At 39.9% G+C, this 21,436-nt stretch overlaps 1 protein-coding gene and 3 long non-coding RNA genes across 8 annotated transcripts; 2 read left to right on the top strand and 2 right to left on the bottom strand.

The window, feature by feature from the left end:
* The first annotated feature begins 143 nt into the window (after positions 1–143).
* Positions 144–7,566, top strand: LOC124190226. The gene is made up of 6 exons (XR_006872915.1): positions 144–320; positions 1,071–1,546; positions 3,061–3,337; positions 3,411–3,704; positions 3,792–3,879; positions 3,971–7,566. It is a non-coding gene; the product is annotated as an uncharacterized LOC124190226 (long non-coding RNA).
* Positions 7,567–7,604: 38 nt separating this feature from the next.
* LOC124190225 lies at positions 7,605–11,695 on the top strand. Of its 2 annotated transcripts, none has more exons than XR_006872913.1 (4): positions 7,605–10,158; positions 10,606–10,760; positions 11,024–11,273; positions 11,340–11,695. It is a non-coding gene; the product is annotated as an uncharacterized LOC124190225 (long non-coding RNA). The 2 variants fall into 2 exon arrangements; XR_006872914.1 differs by having other exon boundaries at positions 10,013–10,158; positions 10,606–10,726.
* Positions 11,696–11,920: 225 nt separating this feature from the next.
* Positions 11,921–15,984, bottom strand: LOC124189696. Of its 2 annotated transcripts, XR_006872631.1 has the most exons (5): positions 15,763–15,984; positions 13,284–13,368; positions 12,923–13,161; positions 12,721–12,856; positions 11,921–12,483 (listed from the first exon to the last, which is right to left on the bottom strand). It is a non-coding gene; the product is annotated as an uncharacterized LOC124189696 (long non-coding RNA). The 2 variants fall into 2 exon arrangements; XR_006872632.1 differs by lacking the exon at positions 13,284–13,368 and having other exon boundaries at positions 15,763–15,983.
* A 360-nt stretch (positions 15,985–16,344) lies between these two features.
* On the bottom strand, positions 16,345–20,765 carry LOC124189694 (F-box/WD repeat-containing protein 7-like). Of its 3 annotated transcripts, none has more exons than XM_046582126.1 (12): positions 20,388–20,765; positions 20,006–20,302; positions 19,790–19,938; positions 19,273–19,630; positions 19,023–19,208; positions 18,559–18,957; positions 18,312–18,491; positions 18,032–18,213; positions 17,729–17,954; positions 17,447–17,657; positions 17,267–17,371; positions 16,345–17,188 (listed from the first exon to the last, which is right to left on the bottom strand). In XM_046582126.1, the coding sequence occupies exons 2-12, from the start codon at positions 20,171–20,173 to the stop codon at positions 17,025–17,027; spliced, it is 2,328 nt and encodes a 775-aa protein (XP_046438082.1). In that variant the 5' UTR covers positions 20,174–20,302; positions 20,388–20,765; the 3' UTR covers positions 16,345–17,024. The 3 variants fall into 3 exon arrangements, with proteins under 3 accessions (XP_046438082.1, XP_046438083.1, XP_046438081.1); XM_046582127.1 differs by having other exon boundaries at positions 19,273–19,627; XM_046582125.1 differs by having other exon boundaries at positions 19,273–19,624.
* Positions 20,766–21,436: the final 671 nt, after the last annotated feature.

Below are 21,436 nucleotides of genomic sequence, written 5' to 3'. Positions count from 1 at the left end.
CATCGAGACGGGCGAGCTGGCCTCTCTCTCTCTCTCTAGGGTGAAACCAACACGCAATGTATGTGTGTGGAACTTACCTCATCTGGTGATCTTTTCCTTTTTGCTCTTTTTTTCTTCCCAATGTGTTTCTATTCATTTATCACGTTTCGTCTTGTTGAAAGTTGTGTGTGTAGGCCTAAAAAGATTTTCTTCTTGTATTCTTCTTCTTCCTTTTTAAGGGGTGGCGGGGGTGGGTGCCGGATGTAGGCCGCCAAGTGAGAAACAACTTATTATTCTCTAGCGACTTCCTAATCGGACCATCAATCTACACATCTGTCGGCGTTAGTATAGTCGTTTTTTTGTTTTGTTTTGTTTTTCTCTCCCTCGCTCCCCCTCTCGTATTTTTACACCTCCAAAGTGTAGCTCACTTAATTGTCACGCGCCAGCTACTCTTCAAGCGGGTGTGAACGTGATCCGGAATGGTGAACGACAACAATTTTCCAGGCCCCCCTTTTTTTCCCCTTCTTGTTTGTAATCGCAATTGCTCCTAATGCGTTGCACCTTTACGTGTTGAGAAAAGAACAAGATTTCGGACAAGGTGCCAGACAGGAATAACAACGAGACATGAAAGGGCGTGGTTCACTCGACAACACAATACAGAAGCCGGAGAAAAGAAAAAGAAAAAGAAAAAAGGAAAACACAGAAAAGATATCCGAGAAGTGATAACCCAATATATACAAGTTGTAGGTCCCTATTGTATAGGGCCACCGTTTTCGCTCCAATGGCTTGTGTTGTTGTTCTATGACGTGGGACTCTCCTTTGTGGCGTCAGCCCCCCCTAAATCGGAATTGAGTGTGTCACCGTCTATGGTCGTATAGCGTCGTCATCCTATAGTCAACTCTCCGATCTTTGTTACGACTCCCGACGTGTATACAGCGAAAGGGCCCTTTTCTTTGGCATGTTTGACATTGTCTAATTTTTTTTCCTTCAGAGTTTGAGTGTCTTGTCTGGTTTGTTACGATTGTTGTTGCTTGTTGTTATCTCGATTATTCCACTGTAGCTGCTTCTCTTATATTTCTTTTTATTGGTAGTCTTAACAGCAATCGAGTCGAGTCACTCTTGGCTCATTTTCCCCCATCGATTAATACGCTTCAGACACCTGGAAGCTGAACTGCTGCTGCTGCCGGCTGCTTGCTCTGCTGCTTCTTCTTCTTCTTCTCCTCCTGTCAATTTCTGTACACGCCACACACTCGAAGAGGCACTAACAGCAACGGGGGAAAAAAAAAGAGAAACAAGATGGTATCGCGCTGACGAAAACGAATTGGAAATCATTCGGGGCCCCTTGTGCTGGTGCTACTACTACCACCCGGCCAGAGGAAGCTGTCGGGGCAGTTGTGGAAGAAAGAAGAAGAATAATCCTGCCACAAAGGGGAATAGAAAAGAATAGTCCCGAGTATGACAAGGGACAAGACGACCGAGAGTGTTCCCTCAGCCGTACTACTCACTCGACAACAACGAGAAGAAAACGTCATAATTTATCTACGTGTCTCTCTCCGGACCCGTAAAGGTCTTTTTTCTTTTTGAAAGAATTTTGAATAATGCATTAATAATAATTTCTTTTTTTTCTTCTTTCCCCTACTGCACGATAATGTCGGAAACTGTTTGCTGGTCGAGGACAAAACCAGAAGAAGAAGGGGGGGGGGGAACAAGATGTAATGCTATTACATTTGAAACTGAATAACCTAAAAAAAGGGAAATAGGGGGGAAAAAATAGCGTCTCTTATCTTTTTGGAATGCGTCCTATTGAGCGCCTCTCGTCCAATCCTCTATCATAAAACTATACGAGACCTAGGCGCCCGATCATCACCGCGGATGTCTGGCGTCCAACGCAGGCGACGAATCTCTCCACCACAATCAGGACAACACAAAAATGTCGCAGGCCTACCATATAATCTAAAAACTTGCATCTACCCCCCACCACCACCACCACCAGGCCTATTCTTCTTCAGTTTGAACGTGTGAACATAACTCCTTTTCTAGGATCTTGGTGTCCCGATTCTTTTTTTTTTTTCTTGGAGGGAGAATGTTGGGCGAGATGTACATCTTGGAGGTTCCATTTTGTGTGTGTTGTTTCCATTTTTACGATGTCCTGGAATGGCAACAATAGCGGGAAATTCAATTTGTCTGATAATGCCGAAACGAACTGTCCATTTCGCCGACATTTTTTACACACAATAGGACGAAACAATTCTCCTTTTTATTTTTTTCAAATCCGAGTAGAAGCAATCGAAATTGAAGTGGGCGACCAAAGTACCGGGATTAAATGCTATAGATATATAAAACCCACGAAGTGATGTATAAATCCTTATATACCTTTTCTTTCTTTTTTTTTTAAACCCACGAGTGATGTATAAAACCTTTTCTTTTTTTAAATCTGTTTGTATCCAGTAGAAAAGGAGAGAAGATCCTGCAGGAAAGAAAATGGGATTTTCAGGTCCTGGGATTTGTGTGCAATGAAGAAAAGATTGACGGCGGCCCTTTTCTTTATTTTTTCTTTTTCCAAAAGTCAAATAGAAACGGGCGGTCAATTCTCTCACGAACGAAAAAGAATTACAGCGCGCGGTATTTCTTGATGAAACGGAATTTAGTAGCTCCCACGCACGACGGGCACGTGTACGACGTACCGATGGATGGCTAACTTACAATAGAAGACCTTTGATTCCCATCCACCGCTATAGGACTTTTATTTTTTCTATCATGAATTATGGATTGAGCCGTATGCGCTTTATTTGAAATTGGCGGCACCGTGTGGGAGGAGAGCAATAAATGTGAGAAGAAGGAGGGGATCATTTCCCTATCGCCTCCGTGTGAGCGTGTGTCTGATCCACCCCTGGATTATTCCGAATCATTTATTTATTAGATTGCCTTTCGTTACTTTTTTTTTCTTTTTCCCCTCTCCTCGTTGTATAGTCAAAAGCCTGTGGGTGTTGCTTTAGCTCCTTCGTCTTGACTTTTATTAAGTTCTTTGGTTGGTTTGTTTGTATTCTTCTTCTTCTTCTTTTATCCTTTGTATTTTCGCAGGCACTTGATCATCAAAGATTCAGCCAGGATCGACGACTGTACCGAACGGCTGGGCGATGACAGAAGGCCCATCCATCTAATCCCCCAAGCATTTCGAACTTTTTTCTTTTTTTCGGGGTTCCTTTTGGGCGGATGATGACACCGGAACGCGCGCGCACTGGGGGAACCCCGTGAAGATGTGAGCTGCTGCACGGACTTGTGTGTCCCAGTCAGGGTTCCATGACGAATGAAATTTCCTCCTCTGAATCCCTCGACTACCACATCATCATCCCTGCAGGTGATGGCCTATCTATTTCGGATATTCTCCAATCCATTACATACATATCTATTTTTTTTTCCTACCCCAAAAGGGTGTCGATCGTCGACTCTCTCTTCCGTTTTTTTCTGTTTAGGTTTATCCAATATCAACATGGAATATTACACACACGAACAAAAAAAAAATAAAAGGGGAGAAGCTCAAAAGGTATTGTTTGATTTTCTCTTTTGTGTTTTGTTTGTTATTTCTTTTTCTCGGGCCGGGTGGAATCGATCAATTAACAAGTCAGAGAGTGGCAAGTGGCAGACAGCATCAAGGGTGTATATGCATAGTACAGCATACCGCGCTGCTACAAAGGGGGAATCGATCCTTTCTGACGATTCCATATGTAAGTTACGGGTGTTTACTTTATTCTTTCCATGTTTTTCACTTCAAATTTGATTTTTTGTTTTGTTTTGTTTTTTTTTTTGTCCAGTCAACGATGTTTGTACAATGACAGCTGATAGTATACCTGCACCGTCTTTAGTTTGATGCCAACACAATCAAAAGAATCCAATAACAAGGTAAAAGAAGAATTCTTCCATTTACATCTTCTATCCAGCAACTCTTTAGATGAATGGAATTATTTGCGCTTCAATCAACATTGTCCCATAGATGGATTCATTTGATCACATCCAAGAACAGTCCTTACTCTCTCTCTCTTCTAGTCTTCTTCTTCTTGGTCTCTACATCGGGCACCGAAGCGAAATCCACAAAGGTATAAATGGATTTATTTCCATCGCTCTCGCCCACTCTCTCACACTCGGTTCGCTATGGCTGGCTTGTGTGTATATGTGTCGCTTATATTTGTATTATTAGCTCCTTCCGGTACGACGGACGTCATCACCAGGCGTGCGTGAGTTTCTACCACTCTTCATTCTCTCTCTCTCTCTTCAACATATATTATATAGGCTTTCGCTAATTCTCTTTTGTGGAGACTATAGCATAAGAGACCACCCTAGCTATCGTTTGGTTAGGTTTCCTTTTGTTTTTATTTCATCCCTGGTTGGTGTATCGATTGAAAAAAAAAATTCACCTCCTACTTCAGACTTGTAGCCCCCAGATGCCCTAAAGTTCAAGTTCAATGAATGCGTCAAAGCCTTTTGAATATTACTCCCCCCTCGTTGTCGATAAGCTTTTCGAGGGTGTACACCAAGAGGAATTCAATCAATGGCAGGTGTTTTTTTCTCATCCATCGAAATGCGTGGGCCAACTTTGAGAAATTCTTTTCCTCTTGTCAAGTCTCAAGTTTTTTTTTTTTCTCTACTTGTGATTGAATGGGGAAAAAGGGAGTGCTTAACACGACCAAATTACGAAATCATCTCTCAACATTTTCTTCGTTTCTCTTTCTTCACGGCAGTCGCGAGTTTTTGACATCAAGGGCCCCCTATAGTACTGTACGGAGTTTGAATAAGAGAATCGTCTTTTCATTTCGGCGTGCAGAGTCTCGAAAGGCTAAAATATCACCCCATATCTTGTTGCTGATCCTAGAAGGTCTGAGGCTGAGCTTTTGTTGCCGTAAACAGGTCATTTGCAGGCATCTTCTTTCTTCTGGCTCCTGATAATGCTGGCTCCTTTTTCTCTCTCCCGACTCCTCTCGTGCCTGTCACAATTTTATTTTTTCTTTCAGGGAATGACTGGTAATTTGTGATTAGAGAAACCATCACACTCGACTAGGGCGACCAAGGCGGGTATTATAATTTGAGAAATGGCCGTGGCTTTGGTAGACGAGGTTGGGGCCCGGCAGTTCGTGACCGTTTTAGCGACCGCTGGGGACAGATTCGACGGTGACACATAATATTTATACGCCCAGTGAGCGCGGCTGTTTTCGAATTCAAACGCTGGTAACGAACGTTTCCGGTCCAGGGCGAAATATAGTTTGATCATTTTCTAGGGGTAGGAGGAGAGCGCAATAACGGGCTGCTATTGCTGCTGCTCAGTGCGGATATGACCAGATGAATCAATTATCTGCCGCTTGACGTCTTTTCGTTTACTCCCTTTCTGCAGGATCAATCCGTGTCCCGATGGGGGGCAGCAGCATGCACGGTCAGTCTTCACGTTGATTTGTTGCGACACGGAATTATCTGAAAAGGCTCGAAACAATTTGTGGGATATACCCACGTCGTCCCCTCTGATTGCAGCTCTCCTTTCTTTGGGTGTTATTTTTAGTCATTTTCAACCCGTTGGATATTTATTGACCTGTTATAGTTTAGGTGGTGGAAGGAGAAACGTCTTGCAACAGGAAAGCAGCTGACTCACAGGGCAACTCTTCTCTGCCGGTGATATTTACGGCCATCATAACGGTAGCTTATGGTTTGTTTGGCATGGTGGAAAATATTTGGAAGGATTTTTCTTCTTCTTTGCTGCCTCCCATCAACCTCTTGAAGGCTTATATTCCCGACACGATATAGCAAGACTATGATCGTCAGTTATTATCCTCTCCCGGGATTATATTATTCCTCCGCTTCTTTAGACCTTTTCCTCCTTCTCAAGATTCTTCTCTCTCTTTTTCTTTTTTCATTTACGCTAGAGAGGAGCTTCTTTTAGTCGACACTCATAATCTCTGCCTCTATCCTGCCCATCTAGACGACGAGGCCTATGCAAATCAAGCGGTGGAGAAGTTACGACTTTGAACGGGGCTGAACGCAACCAAGAAGAAGGAGGAAAGAATGAACGAATCACCTGGCCCACTTTATCGAGGCCTGTCAAGACATTTTTACCCTTGTGGCGTCCGGGCGTCCCTGTCGGCGGTGCGCGCAAGGTGGAATTTTTTTTCTTCTTCTTCTCGCAAGATCTCATAGACTAATGAGGAATTCTTGTATACAGGCGATAACGCCAGAGAGACACACTGCTGTGTGCACACACACACAGACCCAAACTGTGTGTGTGTTGTAAATTGGCTTATCTGACGTCAGGGTCTAGCGTGACGAGTCGCGGGAGAAGGGGGGGGGGGAATAGTACACCAGCACAAACCGAGAAAAAAAATCTGGCCACTAACGAGCACCAACTCTCTCTCTTTCTTGCAACACGACCATCTGAATTGATGTTATCAATTCATTTTTTTCTTTCTTTTCTCTATTGTTTTCGGCCAGGTCATGGCGTGTAAATCAATCAATTAGCACAAGGTCCGAGAGCGAATATTCTTAAAGTGAGATTGAAGATTAGAAAATGTGTTATTTCACAAGTCGAGAGAAATTGCGTCTGTTTGGAATCGAACTCGGAATCTTACGGAGCTCAACAGGGAGCACGACATTAAAGTACTCGATCAATTACACACTTCACAACTAGTCAGGCCTCTTATGCTGGCCGTCGGGGGATTTAGTTTTTTTTTTTTGTTGTTTTCTTTTTGGTGGGTGTGTTTAATTAGCTGCTCATTTTGCCGTACGGTTCAACTGCAGAGGCCTTTATGGTCATCAATCTTGGACTGGACGTCGCCGTCCAGTAGTGGCTTGTATAAAAATGAAAACACAAACGTTCGCCAACGGCTAGCTGTGACTCTATTTACGACTCGGATTAATATCACAGCGTAAAAGAAATGGGAAGAAAAGGGCTTTTACGTTAGATACATATTTGAATGCTCTGAACTGATGAAATAACCCGTTGTGATGGAAAGCGTGAAACGCCGCGGCGCTTGGCCCCGACGGATTTTCACGCTGCTCTGCTGACACGAGATCGAGTCGAGCCGAGCCCGCGCCTGTTTGTTTCAGCAACCTGGGCGTTTAACCCTCTTAACTAAAATTTCGTCTAGACTCTTATGTATTTGACTCGGAGGATGGAAGCCTTATTCGTCTTCCCCGTGGATTCACGACAATCAAGGAAACCTGCTGCTAAACAGGTTTTTTCTTTCTCTCTCTTTTTTTTTTTTTTGTAATAGTATTATCTTTTTTTTTCTTCTCTTCTTTCGTTGTTGTTTATAACCTCTGGTGTAATGCCGTTGTCGTTAACCATAGCCTTGCAACTAAATAAATCAAAGTGGGAGGACTCTTGAATCTTGATGCTGGGGTGGCGCGGGTCGGTCGGCCGGCTTTTGTACCGTTTCCTTTTAGTTACGCTCTTTAGCATTGTTTTGCGATTCCCAGACAATAATTCGTATAATAATGTGAACGAGAGAGGAGGCCGAACGAATCTTTGTTTCTTATTACATGGTCATGGGGCAGAGATGATTCCTTTCTTCTGATTGCGATGAATGGATGGCCTCAAGCTGGCGCATCGTATTGAGTTGCTATGCTTGTCTCCGGGTGATGGGTGGTTCCGCCGGAGAAGGATCGTAGAAAGGAGAACTGGGCGATTACTCATCAACCTGGGCGACACGCGAATTGTCAATTGCCCGGAAAGGAGTTATTATCACAAGATATTTTCTTTTTAGATTTGCCATTGGGTTATCAACACATCTTGCTGGCTCGTGCCTCGATGGTCTTATTCTGCGTTGTTATAAGGTATTTTACAATTCCTAAGCGTTAATATTAATATTAATATTGTTTTAAAAAGGTTGATAATTGATATCTAGACTAAGGCTCACTACGATCCATTGTTTTTAGCTGTTCGACTCTTTGATTAACGTAAAGCTTAAAACTGAAAGATTTTAAAACAAACAGTTTACATGACGTTTCTAAACAAACAATAATTTGTGACTTTAATTAAGATGTGTTCAATTTAAACGTGGTTGACTGATCGGTGCTATACGAAGCAATTTTTTTTTTCAAAATCACGCTAGTTGCCATCTAACGGTGAATGATACATTTAAACGAAATAAAAGAAGGGAAGTAAAACCAATTTAAGCTCTTTTTGAAAAAAATTATTTTTCATTGGGCTGCATTCGACGAATTAATTTCGAATTTTATGGTTCATCCGCCTTGCTGACTTCCTCTAATTCCTCTCCGCTATTAGATTCCAGAAAAATGTTCTAATTCCTGAGGTCAACCATTTGGAAAGCTTGACGAGTGTTCACGGTACTCTAGGTTTTACTAGCCTACCAATCAAACAGAGACCGAACTCGTTAAATGGTAAAAATGCGAGAAGAATTAATTTTTGATTATAAGTTTCATTAGAATGGGTTTATCCTTTCAGAACCCGAAATTTCTACGCACCTCTTTTTATCTAGGTGATCACTCAGTTATTCTTAACGCACAGGCACAGCTATAGGTTATTAAATTTCCTCGCTACCAGTGTGTATATCGGACAAAAAAGAATTTTGTGTTTGTTATGCTAAGATTTTTACTAGCCATTTGTTTTAACAGATGGTAGAACAAGTCCACACAATTTGTCAAATATGGGTATTTTTCAAACATATTTCTGGCTTAAAGGGACAGCGCGCACCTGCCATATCTACCTACCTACCTAACCTCTGGCTTAAAGATTAGATTACATCATTACAGACAAGAAAGAATCATCCCTCACCCCCCCCCCCAATTGTTCCGCCATTTGTATCTCCATAAGACAATATCCGCAAGGGGTTTTACTCGTAATCAAAGAAACCTACGCAATATAGCCTTTTCGTCGTATTACAACTACAACACAAGTAAACTAAGCACATGTTCATAAAACGAAAAAATGAACTTTAGGTAAGAAAAAATTGCGCTTTATAAACTATTTCTTAATATTTAAAAAATGAAGGGATTTTGCTGTAAATCGCATTTTAGTGACGCTTCAGCTGTTAGCTAAATTTATAAAGAAATCCGTACTTAAAGAGGGTTTCTGTTACAAATAATTTAGACATATCCGATCATTTATCTTTAAAGACATTGTCGAGCGCCTTGGGGGTTATTAACTAATTGAAATTACAATGTAATGTAATTTCAATTACGAATTACAATAACTTCGGTTGCAAGGAGGTCGTCCTCCAAATATCGGATAGTCAAACGTCTTAAAGGATACTTGATATAATTTTTGGACGAGTGTTTTCAATGAAAACACTTCCTGAAAAAAATAATGTTAAACACTACCACAACATAATTAAGAATACAATTCTATCACAACTTATAAATACTTCTGAAATCTTTCAATCTGTCCTAAGTGAGCAGCATTAATTACTTCGCTGTATTTAGATTGAGTTAGGTTAGCCTCATCGCATTGGTTTTTGGTTTCTGGCACAATGTAAGTTCTGAATGTTTTCTTCCATGTTTCTTCGTCATTTTATTTGTGTTTATGGAATTAATTCCACGCCATTTTAAGTGTAAGTTACTTTACTGATTTTAGTGCTTGCACAGTTTATTATTGTACTCATATTTCGTTTCTACTCGAAATTCTAGATTTTGGGTATCTTACTGCTTAACAAGTTCGATAATCATCATTTTCATTCATGTGTGATAACTTCCTTCCATATACCATCACTGACCCCTTTTTTTCAAGTGGCTTTATTTAGTCTTTAATCATTTTCAGTTGTCAAATTAGTCAGTTTCAGTTACTTTGCACATCCCTGTTAAAATGTACTGGTAGTTATTGTGTGGTAACCTTTTGGTGATGACTGACGATAACTATTCCACCAACAGAGCTCACTTGTTAATTTTTCGATAATTGCTTTTTTTTTAAATCTACTAAATGTATTTCACGGAGATGACGAATATTTGTTTATTTTTCGTCCGTTGATGCCAAGTGCTGTCACTAGGTGGCTAAATATTTCAGTGTGTTTAGGGATTGAACTATTCAGCCCTAGTGTGTTGGTATTAGGGGAGGGGAGGGGGCATCAAACCAAAGTTTTGAGACGACCGATTCCCCATTATTTCTTTTCTATCGAGACGCTGTCGAGGATGGTTACGTTGATCATTGCGGGGACTTTCTTTCCTGATATGTTCTTCATAAAAAAGGTAATTCCTGATTACATTCTTAATGTTAATATATTTTGTTATGTTTAATTTACGGGTTACATGGCCTTAAATTTATACTTACCAATTCCATGTAGCCATGCCTTTAGTACACTTGTCCAAAATGTCGTCTCTTGATGCATGTTGCACGTTTCGTCGCATGTTGAATAGAACAGACAAGTAATAACATGAGTTACTTAATAATTATAAGACTTTGCTTCCACACCAAAATTCTGTGATTTAATTTCTGATAGAAATTGAGATTTTTTTATTATGAATTGTCATACATAAGTAATCCAAAGTTACACATCATTTGCCAATATTTTCTGTGATCTGTTTTGTAAATTTTTTCAATTGAGAGATGAACTTGAATTGAGCTTGGGAAGACATGCACTACAGTTAATCATAATTTTAAAAGTATATTTTACTAATAAAATTTATTTTTGACAGGTTGGTGGAAATTGTTCTCAACGTGCAGTGTCAAGTTAACAAGATACCTCTGATCATGCCTTTGAGGTCTCTATCATGTTAGGAGATGAAATGTGAAGAAAACGGAAGGCAATCTGAAATGGTAAAATCTACTTGTAATAAGACAACTTGAGTAGGTGAGCATTTAGCTGAAATTTTAGTCCATGTATGTGTTTGCTTAGAATTTACTTGAGTTGGGCTTTAAAATTCTTGATTTAGAACTACATAAAGACATTTTAAAATTACCAGCTGCTTATAGAATAAGATCCTTTGTAAAACGATTTTAATCAGCTTGTGAAAAATTGTAGTTTTTTAACAATATTTTTTTTACACAACTGAATTTCTCCTTAGTATTTGTTTGAAAATAATCTCGGTTTATTAACGTTCTTTTGTTTTGTAGGAATTCTCGAGTCTGGTGTTGGAGCTGTTAATGGTGGTGATTTCTGGTGTGCAATGGTGTGGCAGTCATTTTTCGATGAAGAGATGTGCTGAAATGGTTCTTCTGCAGACTTGGAAGTTCAACATCAGACTTCATTTTACCATGCTCTTGTCCATGCAGTGTTGAGCTCTTGTGCAAAATAGTTGGGGTTTCCTGAAGGCTGTCTGGCATTTTGTTGGTGTTTTCTCTTGCTGCCTGTACCCACATTAAGGTAATGCTGGATGAACAGTTTTTTTTTTAAATTATGTACTTGCAACTAAATCTGTTCTCGTTTCAGTTCAATCGTACGCCGCCGTTCCAGACTTGATCCATTGGTGAAGCCGAGAAAAAGTTGCTGAAATTCAAGACTGAAAAAATTAATCAGACTTTGACAATTTACAAATGCATATCTGTTGTCCCTTTTCCCTGAGTAAACAGCATGTCGGCCGTTGGTTATTCGTCTGGTCGTACGGGAAATAGCAATGAGAAATTCTGATGTATATTTTTGGAGAAAGATTAGTTTGACCACGAAATAATTCTCCCTTATAATTTGATATCAACTCTTCATCCTTTATATAACGTTTCAAATTGTTCGCTCTTCATATGTGTATGTCCAATATTATTACTTCGCAAATAATAAAATATGAAATCAAACTATTTTGTTCCTTTTTCCTTTACAATGCTTATAAATTTTTACAAACGCATTTCACAAATAATCAATATTACCTAACTTCCTGTCAAAATTTTTATTAATTTTTTCCGCTTTATAAAAACAACCACCATATTATTTATTTACTAAGTCTTTTTCGATAAAAATTGGCGATGTTCATTTATCCCTTGTTTTTTTTTGTTTAGAAAATGAAAATTACTATTATGTATTTTATTAAATATTTATTATAAACATAACCACGTGTATATTTTATGGCCCCCAGGGAGGGGGGGGCCTGTGACTTTCCCAACCGCGATAATAACATGTGCCGTTATTATTTTGTTGGTGCAGAAAGCCGGAATTTAATCTAGCAGTTGTCGACTTAGTCAAACCTGTCATAGGACAGGTTGCCTCAATCGTATACTGCACATGTGCACAAGTAAAAACGCCAAAGACGACAGATGAAACGATTTCAAAACAGCAACACAGGAAATCAGTGGTAGAGAAAAAAAAACGCACTAATAAGAACAGATAGAAAGATTTAAAGTCTGCAACACATGATACCACTGGCAGAGCAAAAGACACAAATGAGAACAGAGAAAAATTTCCAAGTCAGCAACCCAGATATCACTGGCAACTTCAGGCTTCAGGCTGTTTCAGGCTACTTCGGGATACTGCCACACTGAACAGCTACTTCTGGATAACACTGCAACAACACGCTGCATATGATGGTTCAATTAGACGTCATCCCACCTTTCAGCATCTGGCTGCAACAAGCAAACAAACAGTGGACCTATCAAAGAAAATAAAAAAAATTACCGTCAGGGAAAAACAGTGTGTCCATAGTTACACAGGACTCTTCATGGCAAAAGAATACAAGGAGTAAGACCAAACTAAGCAGTCCAACAGATCTCTGCGATATCTCAAATTTCACTAAGGAAGTTAGAATTGGCAAGGTATTCAAATTGCAAATTGATCTCTAGTCATATTAACAAAGTACTTTAGTAGGAAATTGGATAAAAATAATTACTTTTGGCTTTTGCATGGGACGAGACGTACGACTCGACTGGGTACAGGCAGCAAGATACACGAGGCACGACATTTCGGCAAAATGAACAGGCACTAAGTCCGGGTTAGATGATTTGACAAAGTGGCATTGAAATCATCTGTAAATTTACACGTCGAAATTGAACATTAAATATTTATAACCCTAAGAAATTAACAAAAAATACCTTTGCATTTTCATCATGCGAAACGTCACGACCGGCATCCCACTTCGACTGCGTCAAGGAACAAAATGGCCGAATTTGGTCGCCTGAACACACTCGCGCCACCTAGCGACAGCCAATTGGATTGCTTGCTTGCAGACAGCAGTCAGCAGCTAAATTTGAATTCGTCACGCCTTTCACCAGCTGGCACGAAATGAATCAAGTGGGGATGGACACTTAGATAGATTACTCCAGCAGCTTCCCTATGACAATACACAAATTCTTTAGTTAGCAATTTCGGATCGTTCTCCTTAACTAATTTAACATTAATAATCTATAATACTAACAGCAAGTATGGAGGGTCAAGACAAATAATACAACTTACAATTTTGTGAGGAAACTGGAAAAGAACCAGTGTTTGAGTTAGAGTTCCAACTAACTTTGGCATCAAACAGTTAGTAATGTTGAATCTAAAGGAAATATTTCAATAAACATTTCAACATTAATGCAATAAACTAAAGTTAATTACTTCTACTGCTTTCAGTAAAAATAGAATGGCTAGAGAAAATACCCTAACTAAGTATAACCTAAGTACCTATGTTAACCTAAGTATAACCTAAGTATAACCTAAGTATAACCTAAGTATAACCTAAGTATAACCTAAGTATAACCTAAGTATAACCTAAAATACCCTAACTAAGTGGAATAAAAGGAACTCTAAACTGGTTTGCTCCCGAGTTGCTGAAAAATATAGAAAGTGACAAAGAAGAACTTGGGCGAGGTACAATCAAGAGCGACGTCTTTGCATTAGCCCTCGTCTACGGTTATCTTCTCTTTGATGGGCAACATCTTTACGGGCCAACGATTCAGATTCCTTTAAACATCTCGGTACAAGCACCAGTCAATATGGAAAGTAACTTTCACTCTTTTTTATGAAGTGTAGGTAAAGTATAAAATTACTGATTTAAGAGATAAAAAAAAAAGATTTTTTAACAGAAATTGATCGCTCGCATTACGCTAATGATCTTCTACCAAAAATGTTGGCTGATGAACCTGACCAAAGGATTTCATCATCACAAGTCGTTAATGAATTGGAATACATCAAATTTAAAGTAGGATATAAAAATAAGAAGGCGAGGGAATTCAGTTACAAGGATTGATTATCAACAACTTTTCTGTTAGTATTCACTGTCTCGCAATTAAATTCGTTTCTTTTGTTGTTGTTTCATAAGAAAGAAGAAGAATTGCGTGATTTGCAACTACTGGGAAAAGGAAAAAGTTTCGATCTAGAGAAATTCAAACTCTTAATCGAACTAGGAATCGACGTGAGTGGAAAGGATAACAACGAGCAAAATGCACTTCATTTGTTGTGCCGATTAAATTCAAGCGAGGAATTAATTGACGCAATCCAACTCTCAATCAAACACGGGATCGATGTTAATGGACACGATAAAAACGGTTTAAATGCACTTCATTACTTGTGTCGAAATAATTCAAGCGACAAATTAATCGACGCAATGAAACTTCTAATCCAATACGGGATCGACGTGAATGAAAAGGATAAATACGGTTGGGATGCAGTGATGCACTTCATTTGTTGTGTCAATATAATTCAAGTGAGATATTACTCGACGCGATTCAAGTCTTAATCCATCACGGGATCGATGTGAATGGAAAGGATAATAACGGGCGAAATGCACTTCATTTGTTGTGTATACACAATTCAATTGAGAGATTTATCGACACAATGGAACTCTTAATACAGCACGAGATCAATGTCAATGGAAAGGATGACGATGGGTGGAATGCACTTCATCACTTGTGTCGAAATGATTCAAGTGAGAAATTAATCGACGCAATCAAACTCTTAATCCAACACGATATCGAAGTAAACTCCAACGGCATTGATGCAATATCTCTTTTACTAAACGATTGGAACAATAAGGAAAGAAAAAAACGTAGAAGAAATCATCCAATTATCGATGACGAAGCCCTTTCTAAAACAGTTGACTAATCTTTACAGCATTACTCTTGCATTACCGTTCAAAACGATTGTTTTTAATAAACCGCCGTCTTAACCTGACACATCTTTAGATATAATATTATAAAAATTTAACGTAGCAGCGATCGGATCAAATAGCCTAACTATTTTTCGTTTGATTTTAAATTTACCATTGTAAAAACGGTTCCAGAAAAAAAAATTATTTCTGACTACTCTTGGGGTAAATTTTTTAGTTATGGTGTAAAAAAAAACGCTTGTACAGAATGTGAAAAAATTTCCCCAAGAAAAAAATTACGTAACTTGAATTTTTTATTTATAATAAACTAGATGGAAGTGGCCTGTCGTTCTTGGTTTTTTACTTGAAAAACGCCAATTTTGACCAATAAAACGCATTTCTTGTACTTTTTAAAAATAATATTTTAAAATCAAGCTGCGAGTCTGAAATTTTAACAGGACAAATATCCTCATTGACATCTACCAATTTTCATGAATCTGCATAAATATTACCCTAACTATTTATCGAATCAAATTTGAACGTTTTTTCTACTTTTTAAATTGCGCGCCATCAGCTGTCGCCATCTTGGATTGTTTTGCCTTGGATTTTTTGTTATGGTTTTTCCTTATGACAGCAATTCGAATCGAAAAAACCTGGAGGCGATCAAATCTTCAAGATGGCCGCGTTTTGATCGTTTTCAATATGGAATCACCCAAAAATGGACATGGAAAGTATTACGAACTGATTAACTGAAACAGGAAGCGACTGGGCAATTCTGGCTGCATGGAACTGACATTCATGTAAGAAATTGTATAACCTTTCAAAAGGTATCAAGCAAACAACGAAGATAATCAAATGCCGACTTACCGAATCAACGCATGCTGTGAGAGTGATGTTCTATGCAACCAATGCTGACGAGAGGAATACAACTTGCACACAAAATTCAATTTGAGCGTTAAACAAAAAATTAAAATGTTTCCATCATTCTTAGCTTCAGTCTTAATGCACAGTGGCTAATACATTAAAGAACCACGAGAAAGATACACATGTTGACACAAGAAAGGTAAGTACTGCACTGCAAAAAGGAAACGGGGTAGCACTGATACTGATACGAGGGGGGTTCGCAAACTAGGGCGACCATCTTGCCCCCCCCCCTGATAATGGGAAATTTTCAGGAAATTGTTATTTACCTACCCTCCTAATTCTACAAGCGTCTATCTATGAATTTAGTGCAGTTAGTGAAGCATTTTTCTTATCGTCAATCTAAGTTAAAATACACGTAGAAAATGTGTCACCGGTTCAAATGTCAATAGTAGTATACCAATGTGTAGGAAAACAAATTTGATATTTATGCTTCGCCAAGTTAGAACAGAATCAATAAGCTGACGACGAAATTAGAATGCTGACCTAGTATAATGAATTTATTTAATAAGAAGCTTGAAACCAAAATTATGGAAATCTGATAATGTGTATTTGGCATGGAAAGAATCGCCGAGCCATTTGGAAGTGTCTTTAAGGGGAAAATGAAACTAAATTTAGGGGACACAGCTGAACATAAATTAAATTCTTTAATCGGATTTTAGTGTACGAGCTTACTAATGAATGATTTTTTTTATATCATGATACGAATGAGAGGGTGAGGATGAAGAGGGAGGGGATAAATCAACAAGACACAAGAAATCACAAGTTTATAAAGCCCTGTGTGTCATGGCTTTTTCCAAGTTTCTTCCGGTGTTCTATGTCAGAAGCACCTTGGATCAGGCCCGACTTGTTTTCCCTTCTTCCTCTAGTGAGTGTCGTGGCAGTATATTTGTTGTCATCATGCTTGGCACGTAACTGCAGTTGACTATTCCCGGGCAATGAGATATCTGATAACGCCAAACTGGAAAGAAATCGTTTGAGGAGTAGACTCCCATTGCCAGGAAGATTTCAAACGTAGAGTTTCCAATCAACTCAAACTTTTCGTATCCTCGGATTTTTTGTATTTCATTTTAATTAAAAATATTAGATTCCTTGATCCCTCGCGCGAGGGAACTTTTAAAAACCTTATTAAGACGGGAAAACGGGACCGCACACGACGTAAGTAGGGTGAGAGAGGGAGGGGCGAGAACTGGTGGTGGTGACAGTTATCACTTGCTTTCGATATCGAAATCGAGAACGAGCAGCTTAGTCTCTTCAGTGCCATTACGGCTTCCCACAGCACAGACAAGACGTGTTTCATCGGCCCGGATTCTCCATACGACGCCTCCACTTCCTCCACTTTCCAAAGATACCAAGTTGCGAATAAATTCACCTGTTTTGGTCATTAGAAAAGCACCGAGGTTATTTAGGTAATAATGAGCTACGGAGATTATTTGCCAGTAAAATTTACCTGTTTTCACATCCCATAACTTAACCGTTCCGTCATCCGAGGAAGTTATTACAAACTTATTGTTAAACTGAAGACACGTGACAGCCGATTGGTGCTTGTTGGCTCCTACAAAATCAGAAAATTATTAAAAACCGAAATGATGGCAAGGCACTCGTCCGTTCCACAAGTCGAATAACTTACCTGAAAGAGTTTGAAGGCATTTGCCGCTAATTATATCCCAAACTTTAACTGTGGAATCGGCATTCCCTGAGACGAGGATGTTATTGCGCAGTTCCATTCCGGACGTGAGCGACTGATGACCCATTAATGTGTGCTTGCATGCTCCTGTTTCCGCATCCCAAACCCTGATGCTAGTATCTAAAGATCCGCTGACTACATGGATGCCGTCAAACTAAATTCAAAATAGGGGCAAAGTTAGATAACGAGTACGACAGAATCAAAATGGTGGCATTTTCCAATTACCTGTAGTGAGTAAACCCGATTAGTGTGTCCCTGAAGAGTATGGAGACATTCCTCTCTTTCAGGATCCCACACTTTCACTGTATAGTCGTAGGCTCCACTAACCACCAGACGCCCGTCATATTGCACACATCGTACGGCAGCGACGTGACCAACAAGAACATGTAAACATTCGCCCGTCTCAACATCCCATACACGTAACGTTGCATCCCGTGACCCGCTCACCACCCTACATTCATTTTTGATCAAGGAAAACAGTTGAATTAGTAAGAGTGCTTGCTACAAATATCTGATAAAAAGACTGACTTATTTCCGTGTAAATGCATGCAACGGACAGTGGAGGTGTGGCCGTATAATGTGTGCAAACACTGTCCAGACTCAGCGTTCCAGACTTTTAAGGTTCTGTCTGTACTCCCGCTGACTATAATATTTCCCTGCATTTGAGAGGACCAAACGCCTCCCGTATGTCCCTGCAGAGTCCTCATGCACTGTTGAGTGAAATGACAATTAAATGGTTGTCTGTTCTTAAGACATTTCGCGTTTTTAAAGTCTTTGTCCTGTCTAGGCAGAAAGCCCAATGAATTACCTTTCCCGTAGTAGCCGACCAGACTTTGAGCGTGTTGTCATCCGATCCCGAAACGATGCGGTTTCCGCAAAACTGTAAGCAGGTGATGACGTGATCGTCATGACCTTTCAATACCCTTGGCTGTGGGATCGGCCTCACTCGCCAATTCAACTCAATATTTCGGTGACGCATATAAGTCGCCTGAAAATGCAACGAATCAATATTATCTTGCAACCTATTAACGTTTAAGCCAGATTGATCTATTCACCTTCCAGGGTGACGGAGTAATAATTGGTGCATTGTTTTGGCTAGATCCGGTGGGGGAAGAAAGACCACAACTGAGAGATGAGTGGTGGGAAGATCCGCGAAGACGTCGCTTATTTAGAGTATCACGAACGTCATCGATACCCGCTTCACGACATTTTTCTCGCCAGAGGAGATTATCTTCAGCCAAGACTCTCCAACAACGGCAGGTTTGTGCGGCGCGAGTCAAGTCGCGAGGCGTGAGGAAACTGAGAACATACAGAGCCAGTTCTTTGGGCAGCAGCGATATGAAATCGCGTTGGAACTGTGGTTCAATAACAGCCATCATGTGACGGACCTGAGTGGGTTCACACAGCTCTATCAGTTGGTCAATGGCACATAAACGCTCAGCGTTCGACCAGTACTGCAATGATAACAAATGGTTTTTCTTAGCAATGAGTTAGTGGTTGAGAGAATGACGAAAAATACTTGGAACGTGTGAAGCCACTGGCAAAATCCTGGCGGAGGATTGTCTTTCGAGGGAATCGGATTACGGTGAACATGGCAGTAGATTGACGAGGAAGATGAATCAACACCTTCACCCCTTCGACATGTTTTTTTCTCCGTGGCTACTTCAGCTGCCATCTCAGCTGTCGACTCCGACTTGCGCTTGGTCTACAACACACCACCTTAATTAAATTCATGTTCTTAATAACAAATAAGTGTTGGATAAACTTACAGCTCCTGGTCTGGCGACGTCATCATTCTCCGAGGTGGGTGATTCCTCTTTAACGGATACATTGCTGGCGTCGTTGGCAGGAGCAGTAGGTGTCGATGATGTAGGTGTTGTGGGGAGAGGAGGAGGCGATTGAATGATGCTATCGTTGCTCCGAGTCTGTCGAAGCGAAGGCGATTTGCCAACGGGCAGTGGATTTATTCTGCTTGTTGACCGGCGCTGCCTCAAACGGCAAGCACCCCATTCGTTGCTGCTGCTACTTCCACTGTCGTTTTGCTGGTCTTCTGTCGCGTTATCACTTGAACTAGATATCACTGGTGTGGTGCTCGGAGTCGGTTGAGCGCTTGTATTATCACTGCTTCTAGGGCAACAACAAAACATGTTTAGAATCAAATGACGCATTTTTGCCTAATCCAAAGAACAAAGGCTTAGATAAGAGTAACAATAAAGAAATATACCTACACTAATAGCAAAACCATGAGAAGGGGGTATAAATTTAGTATTGTATAACACTATTTACCTGCTCCGAGTGTTGGCTTTTCTTGCATTCACCTGAGACGACTGAGCTGGTACTGATATTGTTAGTATCTGACGATTGGCTTCAATCAAATTTGTCCCCACACCTGGAGCCAGACTTAGATCTTCGATGGATGTAAATCCTCCAAGGGACTACAAAGGAAAAACACATGTCAAAACCATATAAAACACACTGGTGTTGGGTTAATCCTAAACTTACATTTCTGGTTTCCACAATGGCTTCAGCTCTGCTGCGTCCAACTCCAACCAAGGTGGAAAGCTCTTCAACAGTAGCCACATTGATGTCTACCAGGTTTCTCTGAGCTAGACTTTCATTAGCAGTGTCGCCCATGCCCCTCCCACTACTCCGTCCTCTGGACGCTGGCATAAATTATTTCTGCTGGGTTTCTGACTGCTACGTAAGCTAGAGATTGAGAAGCTGAGCTATTACTAGGAAACCAAAACACAGCTGCCTAGACAACAACTCATATCCTCAATTAAACACTAGTCATCTCATCTGCCAAGAAAGAAGATTCAATGTTGTTAATAAAGGTTTCTTTTTATAACAATAATGAAACAAAGCAAGAATGATTCACACTTACCGTCGATAAAAATCCAGTGAAAAGTGCAGCGAAAATTATAATGGCGTTACGAGTCAAAAAGTGCAATCAAAATAAAAGTAGAATCTTTTTAATGATATGGGCGAGGGCTTGATAGTGTGTAGTGTTTTGGGAACAAGGGCAGACCTTTAAAATGCGATTTTGAAAATATTCCGCAAGCACGGGTGGGCAAAAACAACTTAATCAAATAAAGGATTTAAAATAGAAAAAATCTAGCACTAAAATGATTCGGGCATTTCGATTTCACAAAGAGCGTAAATATAGAAAAAAATTTGTACACGAGGATCAGCATCAAAGAGAATTTTGTTTCACACGAATGGTGAAGCCGAGACAGACAACGATATATGCTGGACTAAAAAGCGTTGCCAAATTGCTTGTTAACATTTCCCAGTTGCTGGACGCGCCCTGTGGTCGTCATCACATGCGCTTTTTTCTTTATTTCGCTTAGAATCTCGTAGCAAAACCCACTTGACACGTTTACAGTGTTACTATCGAATTTATAGTGGTAATTATTATCCTTTTTTAAACAACAAAGCTAGGCGGTTTTTTAAAGGCCAATACGTGGGCCTACCTCATTTCATCTTTCCCGCCTTTCTTTGTACATACATCCCCCACCCTTAATAATATTTTTGTATTGCATTACTATCAAAGAGTATTATATCATATTTTTTTTTAAGTTTCTAACTGTTCAGTTCTTGAAACTTCAACGGATCATCATCGCTATTCATCGTTCCCCCTCCTGAAATGTCCCCCTTGAATCTCTTCATACCATCAGCCCTTTACAGATCCAACTGAATTAAAGCCACAATTTCAATAACAATGGAAGTTTTGGTGCAAATTGTTTCTCAAGCATTTCAACTCTGTTGAAAACGTTACTGCGTAATGTTGAGTTCTAGTTCTCTCATACGGTTGGACGAAAGTTGAACCCGATTCAACCAATAGCCAGTTAAGTATTCATCCAACTAAATTGTGTATCTATATTTTTGTACACATTATAGCAGCTACGCAGTGTTAAAGGGCGCCCGAATCTT

This window comes from Daphnia pulex, chromosome 3 (genome assembly GCF_021134715.1).
Source record: "Daphnia pulex isolate KAP4 chromosome 3, ASM2113471v1".
Taxonomy (NCBI): Eukaryota; Metazoa; Arthropoda; class Branchiopoda; order Diplostraca; family Daphniidae; genus Daphnia; species Daphnia pulex.
Note: the sequence above shows the minus strand (reverse complement) of the source record. Positions and strands in the feature narration are given on the sequence as shown.

Bases quoted from the DNA above. Each gene is read 5' to 3' on its own strand.
- LOC124189694 (XM_046582126.1), bottom strand. From the start codon at position 20,173: ATGCCAGCGTCCAGAGGACGGAGTAGTGGGAGGGGCATGGGCGACACT. The intron at 18,214-18,311 runs GTAATTCATTGG...TTCACTCAACAG, and splicing joins GGTCGGCTACTACGGGAAAG to TGCATGAGGACTCTGCAGGG. The intron at 17,372-17,446 runs GTAAGTTATTCG...CTGATTTTGTAG, and splicing joins ATGCCTTCAAACTCTTTCAG to GAGCCAACAAGCACCAATCG.